Source organism: Rhinolophus sinicus, chromosome 1 (genome assembly GCF_057876585.1).
Source record: "Rhinolophus sinicus isolate RSI-liver-muscle chromosome 1, RSI-T2T, whole genome shotgun sequence".
Taxonomy (NCBI): Eukaryota; Metazoa; Chordata; class Mammalia; order Chiroptera; family Rhinolophidae; genus Rhinolophus; species Rhinolophus sinicus.
In genome coordinates, this window is record NC_142501.1 from 36,053,717 (window position 1) to 36,070,660 (window position 16,944).

The 16,944-nt window shown below is 35.4% G+C and overlaps 1 protein-coding gene across 1 annotated transcript; it reads right to left on the reverse strand.

Annotated features, from left to right (window-relative positions):
* Window positions 1-2,204: 2,204 nt before the first annotated feature.
* On the reverse strand, window positions 2,205-16,580 carry LOC109449673 (sulfotransferase 6B1-like). Its single transcript, XM_019736185.3, has 6 exons — window positions 14,891-16,580; window positions 12,602-12,786; window positions 9,641-9,767; window positions 6,972-7,066; window positions 6,633-6,819; window positions 2,205-3,450 (listed from the first exon to the last, which is right to left on the reverse strand). Exons 1-6 carry the CDS (start codon window positions 15,033-15,035, stop codon window positions 3,332-3,334), a joined length of 858 nt encoding a protein of 285 aa, XP_019591744.3. The 5' UTR covers window positions 15,036-16,580; the 3' UTR covers window positions 2,205-3,331.
* Between the last annotated feature and the right edge of the window lie 364 nt (window positions 16,581-16,944).

A 16,944-nucleotide genomic window follows, 5' to 3' on the forward strand; every position in this document is an offset into this window, starting at 1 on the left:
TAGAGCTGGTGTTAAACTACTTAAGGGGTAAAATGCCCTAAGGCACAGACAAATGAAACTTTAGAATAATCCTTAGGATTGAGCAGTTGACTCATTGACTACAGAGAGGAGGGAGTAGGGCAGAGACATGAACGAGAAAGAAGACCGAAAAATAAGTCACAGGGGAATCTCTAGGGAACCAGTGGGAGGCGTTTTGGATGAGGAAATGCATATAAGTTGTTTTGCAGTTCCAAGGAAGTGAAAAAGCAATGTGGTAGGTCAGAGTTCAGGGGAAAAGATCCAGAAGTTACCTTTGAAAGGGGGAAAACCCAGGTGGGCGTGGATATTCAGGTAATTAGTCTGCCTCAAATCGCCAGCAATTACATCATCATGCACATGCTCATTGCCATAACGCTCTATAAATCTAAAGTGCTGTGACCTCCCACACCGCCCCACTTTCTTGAACCCATCCACTGGGCCCCAGGGAACAACACGGCAGTCATCAGAGTTTCTTCTACCCAGCCAATTACCTGGTGTCTAAATAGACATTTCAAACAGCATGGTCACAACAGAAGTCTTGATCCATAGCCCACCTCCCTGCCACCAAAATCATTCTACTATCATCAAGTCTTCACATCTAGAAATGGCATCTTCAGATACTCAATTGATTAGCCAAAAATCTAGGCTTCATCTTTCCTCCCTTTCTGTCTTTCACTCCTGTATTAATGGGTTAGCTGGCTCAATATCCATGCTAAATCCTGAAATTGGCCACATCTCACCATTTCCACCACAACCACCACTGTTCACATGCTCCTCTTCTCTCACCTATACCACTGTTATAGCCATTTAGCCATGTCTCCTCCTGTGACCGCTAGGTCCATCCTGCATCTAATGGTCAGAGTGATCTTGTGAAAGCGTCTGTCAGAATGTCTCACCCTGCTGTGAATGATCTCCCAGCTAGCATAAAATCCTTGTCGTGCCTCCAAGCCCAGGGAGCCCCACTCATCATTTGCATTGGAACTCCTCTGTCACCTCCTCAGAGTCCTTGGCCCACATCCCAACTAAGGCAACTTTTTCTTCACTGTCTACCACATTACTTTGTTATCTTCTTTATAGCACATATAGATGCCTGCCATATCTCAGATATTTCCTTTATTAAAAAATGGTATATTTACCCCCAGTAGAATGTCAAGCATCTTAAGACAAGGGACTCTTTCAAGTACATGCATCCCTACAGTCTATAATAATGCCTGCCACATAGAAGAGGTTCAAAAATATATGTATTTTTACCAGTTTTAATGTTTAATTGTGCAGTTCACCTACATCAAGTATAATCACATTGTTGTACAATCAATCTCCAGAACTTCATCTTGCAAACCTGAAATATTATACTCAGTAAACAACTTCCTATTCCCCCTCCCCCCAGCCCCTGGCAACCACCATCCTACTTTCTGTTTCTATGGATTTGACTATCTAGATACCTCATATAAGTGGAAACATACGGTACTTGTCCCTTTCTGATTGGCTTATTTCACTTAGCATAATGTCCTCAAGGTTCATTCCTGTTGTAGCATGTGTCAGAATTTCCTTCTTTTTTAAGGCAGAATAATATTCCATTGTATGTACATACCACATTTTGTTTATCTATTAATCTGTTGGTGGACACTTGGGTTATCCCCACCTCTTGGCTATTGTGAATAATGGTGCTATGAATATGGGTAAAATATTTTTTGACTGACTGATGATAATCTGGGAACTAAAGCTCTTGGTTAAACCTTTAGATTATTGACCTTAAACAATTTCCAATCAAAATTGGATTACGATAATCCCAAAGTACCTTACTGATCTAAAATACTACGATGTCATCAAATAAAGTCTTATTTCAATTCTTTCCATCTCAATGATCATTTTAATCTTGTGAGAAGGTAATAGAGCCTCATAGGATTTGGTGGATTTAACACTAAAGCCACCGTCTTCTCCACTTGCCAGTCTCATCAGATCCCCTTCACCTCACTCTGACAGCTTTGTCAGTCTCTGCCCATCAATATCAGAAAAGGTTGTGATTTGAAATGCTCCAACATGAAGATGAGGACTTGACCAAGACCTCACTTGATTGCCCTTCTCATTTACTAACCTCATATATTTGGGGAAAGGAAATGTCTTAGTAAATCTCTGTGTATGCTAATTTTGTAAAAAAATAAAAAAACAACCTGAATTGCATGATGTCAACAGAAATACATTTTATTTGTAACAAATGGGTACATACAACAGATTCATAAATATCTAATACTGACTGAATTGTGATAAAATTGACACAAAAGACTCCAAGAGATTTGTTACTGAAAATAAGGTTTTCAATACATTGGTATTTGGCTGATTTAACTCACTCAACCCATTGCTTTCGTTTCAAAGCTCAGAGTTATATACAGTATACAATTTTGACTTCCCGTTCCATAAACAATATGACATAGATGTTCATAACCGGCATATTGTCATTTAGGCAATAATCCTAAACTAAGTAAGTTCACTGAAATAGTCTACAATATCCTCTAGGTTAAAGCTACAGAATAATATTCATTATAGGAGAGAGAATTACACAGATTGTATTAATGCTAGAAATGCTACTGAGAGAAACAATACATATTCAAAATACTGTAAAAAGTAATAAACACCTTCGAAAATTATACCTTTCAAAACTGGAAAATAAGAAATTTTGTAACTTAACTGACTTTAATAAAGATAAAGGAAATACAGGAATGCCACACCAGTGTTATTTAATGTGAAAGAGTATCTTTTCATTGTTCATTTCACCAGTATACCAGATTGTGATAATTTGTTATAATCTACCTATTAGGTGTTTCCACCTTAGTAAGATTATATTTGTCATTTCTATGACCCTAGAGAATATTTCTACATGGACCCCAGGGAATGTAGAAATAAAAATGTTTTTCTAGAGGTCACGATGGTCCAAACAGGCAGAAAATAGATACTTCTCAGACACTGGTCATTTTAGATAATCCCTCACCTCTTTTGTTGTACGTTAATGCAGTTTATAGAACATCCACAGTAATATGCTCTCTGAATAGAAGTAATCTCCTTGCCTTATGAATATCCTGAAAGCAGATACATGATTCATCCATTGAAAAATTATATACTTCATTTTATTAATAATTCTCTGCTACCACCAAATATGATAATAATAGTCTTTCACACATGGCATTTTTGACGCATTCATAAAGTGTCCTTTTCTCTCTAAAAGAAATATCTGCTTTCCACATTGGTGAAAAATATTTATATATTCCACAAGTACTGTATCTCATAAAATGGAAACTGGTTTCATTTTCCATTTATATTAAGAGTAATCTTCAAAGTGTCTTGCTAGTTCACTGTGTTTCATTTTCTCTGTGAATAGTTCATCAAATACTCTCTTCTGCTTTGAAGTAAAGTAGTTTATCCAATCACCCACTGCTCCTGGAAAAATTGGAAATATATCAGACAAGAACCAATTTAAATGTATAATGTTCAGAAAAGCAATCTGTCAGATTTATAATACAATGTGAACAATTTTATCTCTTGGTGATAAAGATGATGGGAGAATTATTCTTTTCTTCATTTGTTTATCTGTTGTTTCTAATTTCTTCAGTAATAGTTACCTATTAATTTGTACAGTTTTGAAAGTTATTTCTTAAAAAGAAAGGAAGATTGAAAATATGTAACTGTCCTAGGTTTTACGATGGCAGGGAAAACAAGTATCTCAGCTAAACAATCAAAACATAAAGCAGACAAAGTGGACATAATGATGCTTCATTTATTTCCCTGCATGTGTACCTCCACAGCAGTAGCTGTGCTGATAACATATCATAGGAGTGAGTAATTGGTCTCATTTTAAGGAAATTTATTTTACAATATTGATAACAGAGAGTTGAAAATATAATCACCAAGTTACTTGTATGACATGTTCACCTTCCATATAACATGTTTGGAAATTGAAATAAAATATATACAGCTGACCCTTGAAAAATGTGGGAGGGGATTACCCTTTCCCCAAGGGAAAATCTGCGTATAACTTTAGACTCCTACGAATAGCTTTCTGTTGACTGGAAGCCTTACTGATAACGTAAACAGTGAATTAACACATATATTGTACATTATAAGAATTATATACTGTGTTCTTTCAATAAAGCAAGCTAGAAAAAAAAATGTTAAGAAAATCATAAGGAAGAGAAAATATATTTACAGTATTTATTGAACATTTTCTGCATATAAGTGGACCCATGCAGTTCAACCTGTGTTGCTCAAAGGTCAACTGTACTTCATACAGTCCATTGGCCTGTCCTGACCGTGCGTCACCCTCTCAGCCTTGGCCACAGTGCCAACCCCTAAAGGTTGCCCTTCTCATTTCCATTATGCACACTATGCCAAACCTGGACCCTGGATCTTGTCCACCGTGGTCTTTTGCACTTCTGGCCCTAAGCTTCATCCCTGGGGTGTAGCTGCACTGGAACCAGTAATGCATCATTTTATCCCCTCATTACAGACTGTCTTATATTTGTCTCTGTTATATTTTCTTTGCAATTAGCTTATAAACTCTTTCAGGTTAGGGACTGTGATGTATTCATGTGTATTCCTGCAGTACTGAACCCTGCAGTACTGAATCCCGTGCCATAGAGTTGTCCTTATTTGCTGCTCCCTCCTTTATTTCTCATCTCTTTAAATCCCTCAACCTGACTTCATCCCCACTCTCTGAATTCACTCATGATAGATAAATGGGCATGTTTGACTCGGACTTTCTTCCTAACTCTGGCTGATGTCTTTTCTTGGCTTGTTGTGCTGTTTCATTCCCATTGATGTTAGGGTCCCAGGGCTCGCTCTTCTGTCCCTTTTCTCCACGAGCCCCTCCCACTCACCCTGAAAATTTTTACCAAATTCCACAGTCTAAGGATAGCTCCTGAACTGCCTTCCCAGCTGAGCATCACCCAAAAGTGACTCACTGGCACTGCCCAATTTGCGATCATCAATGTTTCATACTTGTACTATTACATTAACCTCTTTACCGGACTTTCTGCTTTCATCCTCTTCTAATCAATTTTCTCCATTCTGAATCTTTTATTTTCTAGCACACATTTTGACCATGTCAAGTCCCTTCTTAAAACAGCAAACAGACGAGGGGAAAACAACGAAAAAATACCTCCTAATGATGGCCATCAAAGCTTTTGTTCTCTCTGACCTCAATCTTATTTTCATCATTCTGCTTCACACATCATACACCACTCTAGCACATGAAACTATTTGCTCTTTCTAGAAAATACCATCCAATTCCAGGTGGCTCTCCTACCCGCTATTAGCTCTTTCTGGAATGTATTTTGTCCCTGTCATTTTCCTGGTAAAATCCTGCTCATGCTTCCAGTCCTAAATCCAATGTAATCCTCTCATCTACTTTGCCAGGAGAAAAATTGTCTCTGTCTTATTTATGATGCTAGTCATTCCTAGATCCAACGTAATCCTCTCACCTACTTTGCCAGGAAAAAAGTTATCTCTCTCTTATTTATGATGCTAGTCACATTTGCTCATACTAGTAACAGAGTTGTTATCACCTTGTATTATTGCTTAGACTATAACATTCTGAAGGACAAGATTGAAATTTTTTTTCCATTTTTTAATCTTACTTCTTAGAAAATGGTTTATTAATATATATTTGCTTAATTGAATTATCTTTTCCCTCCCAGCCATGGTTTTGCAACTACAAAGAAATAAAAAAATGAACCACCACAAAGGACAAAAATAATTCGTAAAGTTGGGATAATATCTGATCTATATGAATTGGCAAATATTTGCTTTGGGGAGAATTACATTCAGTTGAGCGAAAGAATGGAAATAAATGTGTGTTTTCTACGAAGAAACCTGAGTATAGGAATGCAGAAAATTTTGTCTTTGAAAGTTATGAAAATTTTGAAAAATGTTAAATCATTTCCCCTCCAGATCTCGATGAAAATTCACACAGATTTCTATATTCACAAAGCAATTCTATATCCAGATATACCCAAGCTGCTTCTAAATTAGGAATTAATGGAGATTTATTTCCTTCTCTTTGTGTTTCCATGCAAAGGAATGTCCTTAGATAACAATCCCAGCTCTCTGTCCACCCTTTCCTTACTGCTTCTGCAGGTAAGTTATTAGATTGGTGAGTTTGGGAAAATGCACTGCCCACTCATCAGCTCCTTTCTCTCTCCCAAAGAAAACATGTGTACCACTCTCCACCATGCTCTAAGTGATCTGCCCCAGTGGGGGAATAATACTGCATTTGATCGGCTGTGACTAAGCATATGTTTATAAAATTCAGGGTAAATTATTAGCAAACACATTAGTCTGCAGACCTAAGACACATTCTTCAAATAACTTTATCATTCCATCTGTCTGACACCTGTCTCTTTCTCTCAATTGGTTCCTAACTGGGCATGGAAATCTCAAAGTCTGGAAAGAACGCAATTCAAGGATTTCATTTAATAAACATTCACTGAGGGATGACAATGTGTGATCCGTTGTACAAGATATGGAGTGCACAATGATGAAATGAGGATTAAAAATGGTAAAATAGAACTACTTCCAAATATAAGTCCCAGGCAAATCACCACATACATCTCTTTCTGACTTACCTTTCCTAAATACCAGGTTCTTATTAGATGTGAGGGCGCAGATGGTCTTATTTGGATCACAGTTTTCTTTGGCTGCATTATTTTTCATTTCCCTGAATGATGATTTCCAAGCGATCTGATTAATTTCGCTGTCACTCACATTAATACCAAGGAAAGTCGTTATTTTCTTTATGCTTTTAGAAAGATCCTGAGCAATAAGCAAATAAATTTTAAAAAGTGTTATTCATCAAAACACGAAATTCATTCCTTGAAATCTGAAAACAGAATTCATTGATCAATTTCCTGTATTAGCTTAATTTTACTAAAATTTTGATTGTTGAAATGTTTGGAAGGACTTACCTTCTTCATTTCTTCATAGAAGATAAATAGAATGTTTTTATCATTTCTGTGGCTTTCCCAGCTTAAAACATGATCAAACCAGGATCCATATACAACTAGAAGAAAAGCAAATTGTGTTAATATTAAACATTATGGCTTTGGGTCCCTGGGTTCTTCCCATTTCAGCAGTTTTCAGAGTAAGGCACATGCATATTAGACTGTGTAATGAAACAGTTTTCTTTAGAAGAGCTCGATTTCATTGTTGTTTCAACTAAATTCAATATTGTGAAAAGAAGCTGGATGGCTCTATCTTTTAATAAGGCTGTGTTGTTTTTTTCTTATTTCTAGTAAATATTTTTTTTTTATCATCAGGAGAAGTGACAAGAGAAATACATTGATACACATTTTCCCTATAATTGTGTTTTGATAATTACTTTGGATGTTAGGAGAAATAGGGAAGCATTGAGATTATATAATTTCAATGATATATGAAAAGTGACAAGCTTTTCATAATTATAAGTTTTAGCATAAAAAGTTTATAAACTTCTCCAAGGAAGAAAAAAATGAAGAAGAAGAAAGGGGAAGAAGAGGAGGAGGAGGGGGAGGAGAGAGAGGAGGAGAAAGAGAAGAAGGAGAAGAAGGAGAATTAATAATAATAATAATAATTCTATTCGGGTGTCTCAGTTCAAGGCTGAATTACCCAATTGTAGATACTTCCAGGTCAAATCGCATTACAATTAAAAATCTATTAACTCACCTAAGGTGAGAAAGAATCACATGGGATATTTTTTCCAACTACACTCTGCCCTTCCCAGATATTCTGCCAAAACTCCTGAAAATGTGGTAACCAAGGCTAGTTTGCTTCCCTGCACATGGCCTAGGTTGGCCCTTCTGTGGTTACATTCATAGAAAAAGAATCTCTAGAACAGGAGCAGTAACAGGCCTACTCTACCCTACCCTGGTCAGACCATCCCCAGAGGCTGTTTTGTCTTCTGGTCACTGCAAATTTATAGAGATACGGTCAGATTAGCTCATGCAGTGGTGAGAGAGGAATGGTGAGCCACAGAGTGTAATAGTGGGAAACAAATGCGACTCTTTTTTTCCTTGGGAAAAAGCGGGCTCAAGATCTGTTTAAAAAACTAATTTACATATTTAAACTCTGCTTATTCCAAAAATGGAATTGAAGCAGAGTGAAGCATGCTAACTATCTTCAAATATTTAGAAGGCTAACATGTGGAAGATAAGTTCATTATTGGGGGACAGTTTTTATGTTTTTTTGGTTTGGGCCTGGACAAGTTATGCACAGTGGTAAGAGCAAAGATTTTGGAGCTGACCCCTGAATTTAAATCTTGGCTCTGCTCATAGTTACACATCTGTAGACAAGTTGTTTGGCTTCCCAAGGTCGGAGTTTTCCTCACCTGTAAATGAGGATAACAATATCTACCTCATGTGTTCCAGTGAAAACGAAAAGAGATCATGTTTGCATAGCACTTAGCAAAGTGTATGTATAACGTGGTAAGAATTTTTTTTTAACCTTTAGGAGCACCAAGAAGAAATGTGTTGCTTTGGGGCAGGAGTGTGGAGTATGAACCTGTCGTCAAGGTTAAGAAGTTCAAAATTAGCCTCCACAAATCTTGGAGATGTTGTAAAGGTGATTCGAACATTAGGTGGGTGTTTTAACCAGAGGACCTTTAATGTATCCATTATTCCTGATATTTTATGGTTCTATTCAATGTATGCCAATAAATAAGAATTTAATAGAGGAGTCGAAATAGTGTGAGAATAGCAGATTCTTCCAAAGGGAATATAGCAAAACACAGTATTAAACCCTGTTGCTGGTGAGTTCCCAATGTCTTCATATTAAGGTTACACTTGCTGTGGCCTCTTTTAAATTAACAAGCAAAAGCTTAACAATTTACAAGCAAAATAGTAAAGCTAGCAATTAAGATCTACTCTAAGTCCTGTAAGAAACAAGATCCTCTGGGTACACACCATTTCTAAATCATGTCTCTTCTAACTTCTGTATTGTTTTGGTATATTATTTTTGCAAAATAGTTCTTTTAAATACTCCAGACACCACTGAATCAGGAAAAATGAAAAATTTAAAGGTCATGCATGGTAGCAAGACCAACATGTGCTACTCAGCTCAATCAAATAATGTATCATTGTGGTGTTTTCAGGATAAATTACTGTTAGTCTTTATAAAACCAAGTGCCAGGATGGCTAATTCTTTCACATTTGTTTTATTCGGGGTTTGGGGGAGTGGGGTTGTGTATATTGTTTACTTGTGCTGTTTTGTTTTATACGCAGGTATACATAAAACATGTTTCAGGCTACCTGTCCAGGTTTCATCTATATCTCACCATACTCCAATCAATGCATAATTACTTCACTGAAAAGACTGATGGTAGGTGAAAACAAGAGATGCTTGATCAGAATTAATCTCTGTTTTGAAAACATTAAAACTAGCTTAATAAGAAATTGGTAATATGTACTACCCATAGGTGATAAAAAAAAGAAGACTGAAGAAGCAAAGTGAGAAAGAATTGTTTAGAAAAATAAAAGAATAATCTATTCAAATGTATTTCTGAAAGTAGGCATTAGGATCCATTTAAACTCTTGGAAAATGCTTTCATTTTTAGTGGAAAGGTTCACTGTATATTATGAATAATAATCATTGTCATATTTACCATTTCCTTTTAGAAAAAGCTCTAAAAACGCAGCCCAGGTTTCAACGCCAGGGAGATTAGGGTTATCTTTGTAGTAGTGAAATAAAGAAACAGCTGTGTCTTTGGGATTCCTAATGATGTAAATAATCTGTTAAACAAAAAAATAATAATTTATTTTGGGTGGAAATAGCCCCAACACAAAACATTCCTAAAAGAAGTAGCAGCAAAACTTACCTGTGCAAGTCATGATTTTTTGGCAGCTTCAGCTAATTATTAAACACAGACGTCAGCCAGTGTTTCTCAAAACTTAATGTGCATAAGAATCATCATGTTATCTTGTTAAAATGCTCATTATAATTCAGGAGGTTCGGGGTGAGGCCTGGCATCCTGCATTTCTAGTGAGCTCCCAGGTAATGTTGATACTGCCAGCCCATCAACCACTATTTCAATTTATGGGCTAAATTTGATCCTGTCTTTCTAGGGTCAGACATGAGAAATCCCTCTTCATTTGTAGGATGAGATTATCTTTTTAATGTCCATTTATTTTAAAACATAATTTACATAAAGTAAGGTGTCTTACAAATTGTCTATTCTTATGTATAAGAAGAATGATGTTTTGGAATTTCCTTTTTCTACAATTTAATCACCAAAAGCATAAGGAATCTGAGATACCCTCTCAGTTTACATGAACACTGCAACTGTAATTTAATTCGATTCAATAAACATTTATTTAATACCTACTGTATACCACACAGTGTGCAATGTTGCAGGTCCAAGGGAAATAATGATGAGCAAGACAGAAATGGTTCCAGCCCTCTCAAAACTTGCAGTCAGGTGAGGGAACACTCTTGACAATGCAGGGTTATGAGAGTTTCAGCAAGGAAGTATAGAGTGCAGTATAGCATATAAGAAACTTTAGGAAACCAGTGTGAGAAGCTGGATATAATAGGATTATTCTTCAGTTATGGTCAACATTGCACGAGTACCAGATGGTCTACTTGCATTTTAACTGACAATCAGAGTGCACATGATTTACTTAGGTAAAAAAATGGTTACTGAATCATGTGCGGTGATGGATGGTAAGTAGACTTATTGTGTTGATCATTTCACAACATACACAAATATCGAATCATTATATTCTACATCTGAAACTAATATAATATTATATATCAATTATACTAAAAAAACACACACAAAAGAATGTATTCTAAGAAATCATGAGAAATATTAAGGGGAAGTTGAAGGATATGAAGGCAAGGCAGAATAGTATTCTGGGGAAAAAAATTAAATATTAACTAAATATCATGAAATGAGCTGAAAAACATAAATTTCATGTAGGAAAGTTTGGAAACAAAAAAAGAGAGACAAAGATTAGGAAGAAAATACAGGAGGCCTAGTAGGGTTGAGAGCTGGTGGGGAAAGACTGGAAAGGGAACTTCCTGTCTGACAGGGCCTGCGGTGCAGGTAAGCCTGGTCCAGCACGAAGCCCTCAGGGCTAAGCCACCAGCACCAGAGGATGTCATCCTCTTCTCAGACCAGGGGCAACCAGAGTTCCTATTAAGGGTCACGCTGAAAGGGTTGTTCCTTAAGGCTGTAGCTTTATAGTGGTGGCTTAACAAAGCACCTTAATCTTCCTGAGCTTCAGTTTCTTTGCTTATGAAAGGAAAAAGACCCACTCCTGTCATTTTTTTGTGGTGTGTTTATAAAACACAGCTCAGTCTCTAGTAGCCATTTGTTATCAATGCTATTGCTCTACCCCGGGAAGGGTTATTGAGCTCCCCAGACTCCTGTTTTTCCCCAAACCTCTCTCTCTGTCTTAGAGACAGAACGTTTGAAATAAAAATGCACGGTTGAGTGATAGTGCAATCAAGTTAGGACACCTTCACCTGTTCTGACAGATTTACTGGGGATAAAAGCAAAACTGATATTTGCCTCTGGTTTACTGTGTTTACTTTGGAGAAGAGTAGATGGTATGCATAGAGATATTGTGGTCATAGGGTTGTAATTACAGGAAGACCTGCTTTGATTTATGCAAAACATATGACTTGTAGGTTTTGGTTCTATTTTTGGAACATGGCTGACATTGGTTAAAGAGGCTTTATTACTGAGACCCTGTAACAATGGACACCTCGATCTTGCCTTTGCTTTTCAAATGTTATTCTTTTTTTTTCTCATAAAAACAGAATCTGAAACTACTCCTTATACAGACATTTGTAAAGAAAAGACAATCCAATCCTAATGTCATACCACAGAAAGTCACTCAGCAAGTTAACATATTTACATCTAGATTTTTCTTGTGTGTGTATATGTATATGTTTACTAAATTGAGATTGTATATATATATATGTATATATATATATATATATATATATGTATATATATATATTTAAAACATGCTTTCTACTTAACCTCATTCCATATGAATTTCTCCATAAAAATAATTTGAATAAGAGATATATAAAAATATAAAATATTCTTTTAAATTATAGTTAACTTTTAAAATAATAATGTGTGCATTTTAAAAATAGCTTGAGGTACTATTCTTTAGTGTTTTATATACAATTTTAAAATGATTTTCCTATATAACCCCTTGCAAAAATGATAAATAAAATCATTAAAATAATATTAAGGCAATTTTTTTCCTTAGACATCAATATTTAAAGTAAGAAGACTAAAACCAGATTCAGAATAGAATAAGACATTGTCTAGTGTAGTTACAGTTCACATTGCTTTCATTACTGAAAAATTATTAAAATAATTTTTATGAGCTAGATACAGTGGTAACACCTATACATGCATTGTATTAGTCAATCTTTGCCACAGTGTGAGATGGATACCATTATTCCTGTATTAAGTAGGGAAACCAAAGCTCAGAGAGCATCAGCAATTTTCCAAGTTCACACAGCTTGAAAGTGGCAGAACATGAATCCAAGCTCAGTTCTGTGGCATTCCCAGGCTTCTGCCCTTCGCTATTGAACTTACCTTGCATTGTTTTTGTTTAATATCCACTGGTAGCATGTTGTAGTTCAAATGTGTTGGAATAACTCTTCTCTTACAATACGTTTTCAGCTCTTCAAATTTAGAAATGTCTCCCAGTTCAATTGGAGATGTTAGATTAATTTCAGCATTAGGAATGTTCTCAATGACTTTAGCAATCCAGTGAGTGCCTTCATACAAAAATAAAGTGAAATGCATTTTTAATTAAATGAGACTCTTGATGAAATGAGTATAGATAATTAGCATAAGGTTATAAAAGCAATGAATGCGTTCATTTTATTTTAAATAGTTTTACCTCTTGACACCCATTGAAACCTGTTGAAACACCAATGACGTTATTCATTTTACAAGAAGAATCACATTTTAAAAGTGTGAAGAGATATGAGAACTGTATATGCTGTTTGCTCAGCTTGAAATACTCTTCCATGCTCTAGCACTCATATCTAAAACCTTCTCCAATTCACAAACACACGGATCTTTCCATACACAATTCCTACTGGTCTTGCAAGCTCATGCATCTTGCTCTTTTAAAAACTGTCTTCTGAGTCCCACTCCCCTGGTGTAATTGCTCACCATTCATGTCCCTCCAAAGCAGCACACACTAGAGTACACTTGCCATTGAGTATATTCATGTCTGTCTCCCCATTGCCCATTTGAAGATAGACACTGAGTCTTATTTTTGTTTGTACATAAATACCGAGTAGTTGTGCAAACAAAGGATTTGAACAATGAACAAATGGTATATTCAAACATCATAAAGATGCAAGCCTGCTACCGTGAGGTCTGGAAGGAATACCACTTTGTGCTGACGAAAAGCACGTGTGGATGTGCTCCAACGTCCTAGACACTAGTAAGCTCGAGCAAGAAGCAGAAGTTTGGGTGGGGAGGATGTTTTGCTAATTTGAAAGCAATGTCCTTGATGAGTTTAAATCAGCCCTGGTTTCCATTTATCTCCTTGTTATTCCAATAAGGTACAATATTAACAAATGTACAGTTGAATAAATATTTAGAGCTTAAACAGTGCTCTCATTTGCATTATATGTTTTAAATTTAAGACTATTTTAGGTTATAATGTTAAGGTCTGAAATATTTATAATTATACATTATAAACATTTACATTTATAATTATAACATTCATACAAACGTGACTCATACAGTAGTGATAGTTGTATTATTTGAACAAAATATATTGATTTCTTCCAATGAAGAAGAGAGAATACAAGTTTTGTGCTGCTGAAGGTAACCTCCTGGCAGCTAATGGGACGTTGTCAATTATAGGCTCCAATATGTACAGTAGACGCCTTATATATGGTATAAATTAGCCCCCTGTTCCAAGAACCTTAAAAGTATCATAAATTACTTTCTAAACTTACATATTAATTTAAGGTAAGATATATTTATCCACAGAGCAACGTATTGCATAGAAAGAATACTGAAGTATTCTGGAGACAATCATTTAATTTCCATTTGCAGCAATATTTTCCAATAAAAGAGATATATATATGGCTTATATTTATTCTCAAAAAACACCCTGAGAGATCCGGCCCTATGTGAACTCTGTGTCATCCAATGAGAAGATTACTTGGGCCTGACTTACAATCAAATGGGGAGACTACAGTGCACACACAACTCAAAGGAAGCTTGGTTCTTAGGTGCTGAATCCATGATAGCAGGCATATGCCCATCTCCACACATCCACTATTCTGGAATTAGCAACAGGAAGTTGGATATGATATAATCTGGTCACCTCTCAGGATCAAAAATAATATATGATTAATTCTGATTAGTCACAGAATGACATTCATAGTAATGAGTATATACCTATACGTGGGAATAAACTTTGAATAATAAGGTATAAACTTTAATAACAAAAATATTTATGATTCTTATTAGCACAGAAGAAAAAAATTAATTTATAAATCAATCATTAAGTATAAATTGAACAAACAGTATTTATCACCATGCCTTGCACAAAATAGGAAGAAAACTTTATAATGTTACAGACGTTGTACTTATCATAGATATTGGCATTTGTATGTTTTCATGAATAAACTAGAGAAACAAGAGTGTAGTAAAGCTCTAATTTCTACAGCTGAATTTTCGCAAAGCATTTTTTTGGCTCTCTACTGTCAAAATTTTTCATTAAAATAAGCATTTATGATACTTTAATTTCCTTTGAAAATTCTGAAAAACAAATGTTTGGTAAAAATTATTATTATATGACTATTACTATTGTATTTCTACATTTAAAAAATACATTAAAATAAACTTTACCAGATTTTGGATAGGAAACCAGAAACACATCATCTTCTCTTGCACTGAAGGAATCCAGGGAATTTAGAAGTTCTTCTGAAGACATAGTAGAAAAAAGGATCTCCTTGAATTTATGAAGAACACTTGACTGGTTCTGGGATGACATCTTTCATCAAATTAATCAAAAATTATTTACTAAACACTAACTTCATACAAAGCACAGAGCAAGTATGGTCCTTGATTTTTATCCGAGCTCAGTGGCAATGTAATCTTAGAATTACTGAGCTAACATTCCAAGTAGAGGAACATATATATACCTTCTGCAATTTTCACAAGTGTAATTTTTAAACCATGACCCCACAAGCCAAAGTCTACTGTTAAAAAGATGTTATCTAAATTTCACTGATAACATGTTACAAAATATTTCCTCCACTTGTCACTCAGAATCATTTACATACAAAGCTTTCAAGCTATCAGAATGTAATCATTATATTAAAGGACTAACGTTAATCAAATCCCTTGGCCTAAATAAGGAAAGAATTTTATTGGCTATAATGGATTACATCACTGTGGAAATGATTGGGAAAATTGAACTTGTTAATATTAACACAGCCTAGAGGAAGTAGCTAGTATTGCATTCTGGGAAGAGGAGAGGAATGGAATGAGAAAAAATAAATTCTTCTACGTAGGAATTGACAGATAAATCTGTGACTAAGGTAAATGTCACAGGCAACACGTTAGGAAAGATAACATGGGAATCAGGAAACCCAAGGCAGAAAAGAGATATCTAGAACTTTGATATACACAGAAAGTTTTTGGTGACCTAAATAACTTGTCTGAGTCATTCTTAGTTTTTGTCATGTTATTACTGTCTGGATTCAATTAGATATGGCCATGAAGTGTCCAGCTACTTCAAAAAACCATAATTAAGTCTTTTTCGTTTGCTTGTATAACTGCTAAAAGAAATGTATACCAACAAGGAAATGATCAGCATTTTAATTGAACAGAACACAAAAATGTAGAGGTCTATTATGTAAGAAATAACTAAAGAAGAAAGATATACATGATAGTGGCAGAAATGAAATTTAGAATGATCCTACACATTGTAGATGAAAAAGGGGGGTTCTATGGAAAGTAACCTACAGGGTGATCTGATCAAAAATTCCTAACTGGGCAGGTCATGGTTGGTAGTCATGCCCCAGACATATAACTTTTTAGTAAAAGTTTATTTTTGCATTAAGCAAGCCCTGTCTATTGTTTCTGTGCATCTGGGTTAATGCACCTTTGAAATAAGTCATAACCACCCTCAAAACAAATCACATAATCTTAACTACCCTGTAACCCAACCTCCATGTGACCATCCCCAAGACAGCACATAATCTTAACAATTCTGTAATCCTTTCCTACCTTCCTCCTTAATCTCAAATGCATAAAAGAAATTGCAAACTGCTATTCTTTGAAGCATTTATTTCAATTTGTTGAGATCTTACTTCTAGATGTATATCCTCCGTTTGACTCAAATAAATTTTTATTAAAATTCTCTATAGGCTTGGACATTTCTTAAGTCAAAACCATAAAAAATGTGAAAGAATCAAAAAAAGATTAGAACGAATATGTAAATTGAGTATGGTTACTGGATTATGAGATCAATACATGAAAATAAATTGTATTTCTGTATTTCAGCAACATTCAAACCCAAGTAGGTGGGTGGTTGTTTTTGTGTGTTTGTTTGGTTGGCTGTTTTGGTTTTGGGGGGCGGGGGGGTTTGGCTTCCCCCCCCCCAACACAATGTTCTTAAAAAACAGTGTGTTTTCTATGATTATTATTGGTGCTCCCTCCGTGAGACAAAAGCCACACCCAGAAATGTCTTCAGGATATGCCACATTCTCCTTTGGAATAAGCATCAGGATGCTTTCAGATGCTCAGAAGCTTTTTGTCTAGCAGATAAGGGCTGAGAGATGTGCCCTTAATATTTTTAAAAGCCTGTTATTGACCTATGAGGTCTATGAGACACACACATTTTAATCTTTCTGAAGTGTCAACAAAGGATCTTATGGCCACATCCTTGAATTCAT

What these genes read in the sequence shown, in the direction of transcription:
- LOC109449673 (XM_019736185.3), bottom strand. Translation starts at nt 15,035, where the DNA reads ATGTCATCCCAGAACCAGTCAAGTGTTCTTCATAAATTCAAGGAGATC. An exon ending in TTAAACAAAAACAATGCAAG is followed by an intron (nt 9,768 to 12,601) that starts GTAAGTTCAATA and finishes TTTGTTTAACAG; the next exon opens with ATTATTTACATCATTAGGAA. An exon ending in GCTTTTTCTAAAAGGAAATG is followed by an intron (nt 7,067 to 9,640) that starts GTAAATATGACA and finishes CTTTTCTTCTAG; the next exon opens with TTGTATATGGATCCTGGTTT.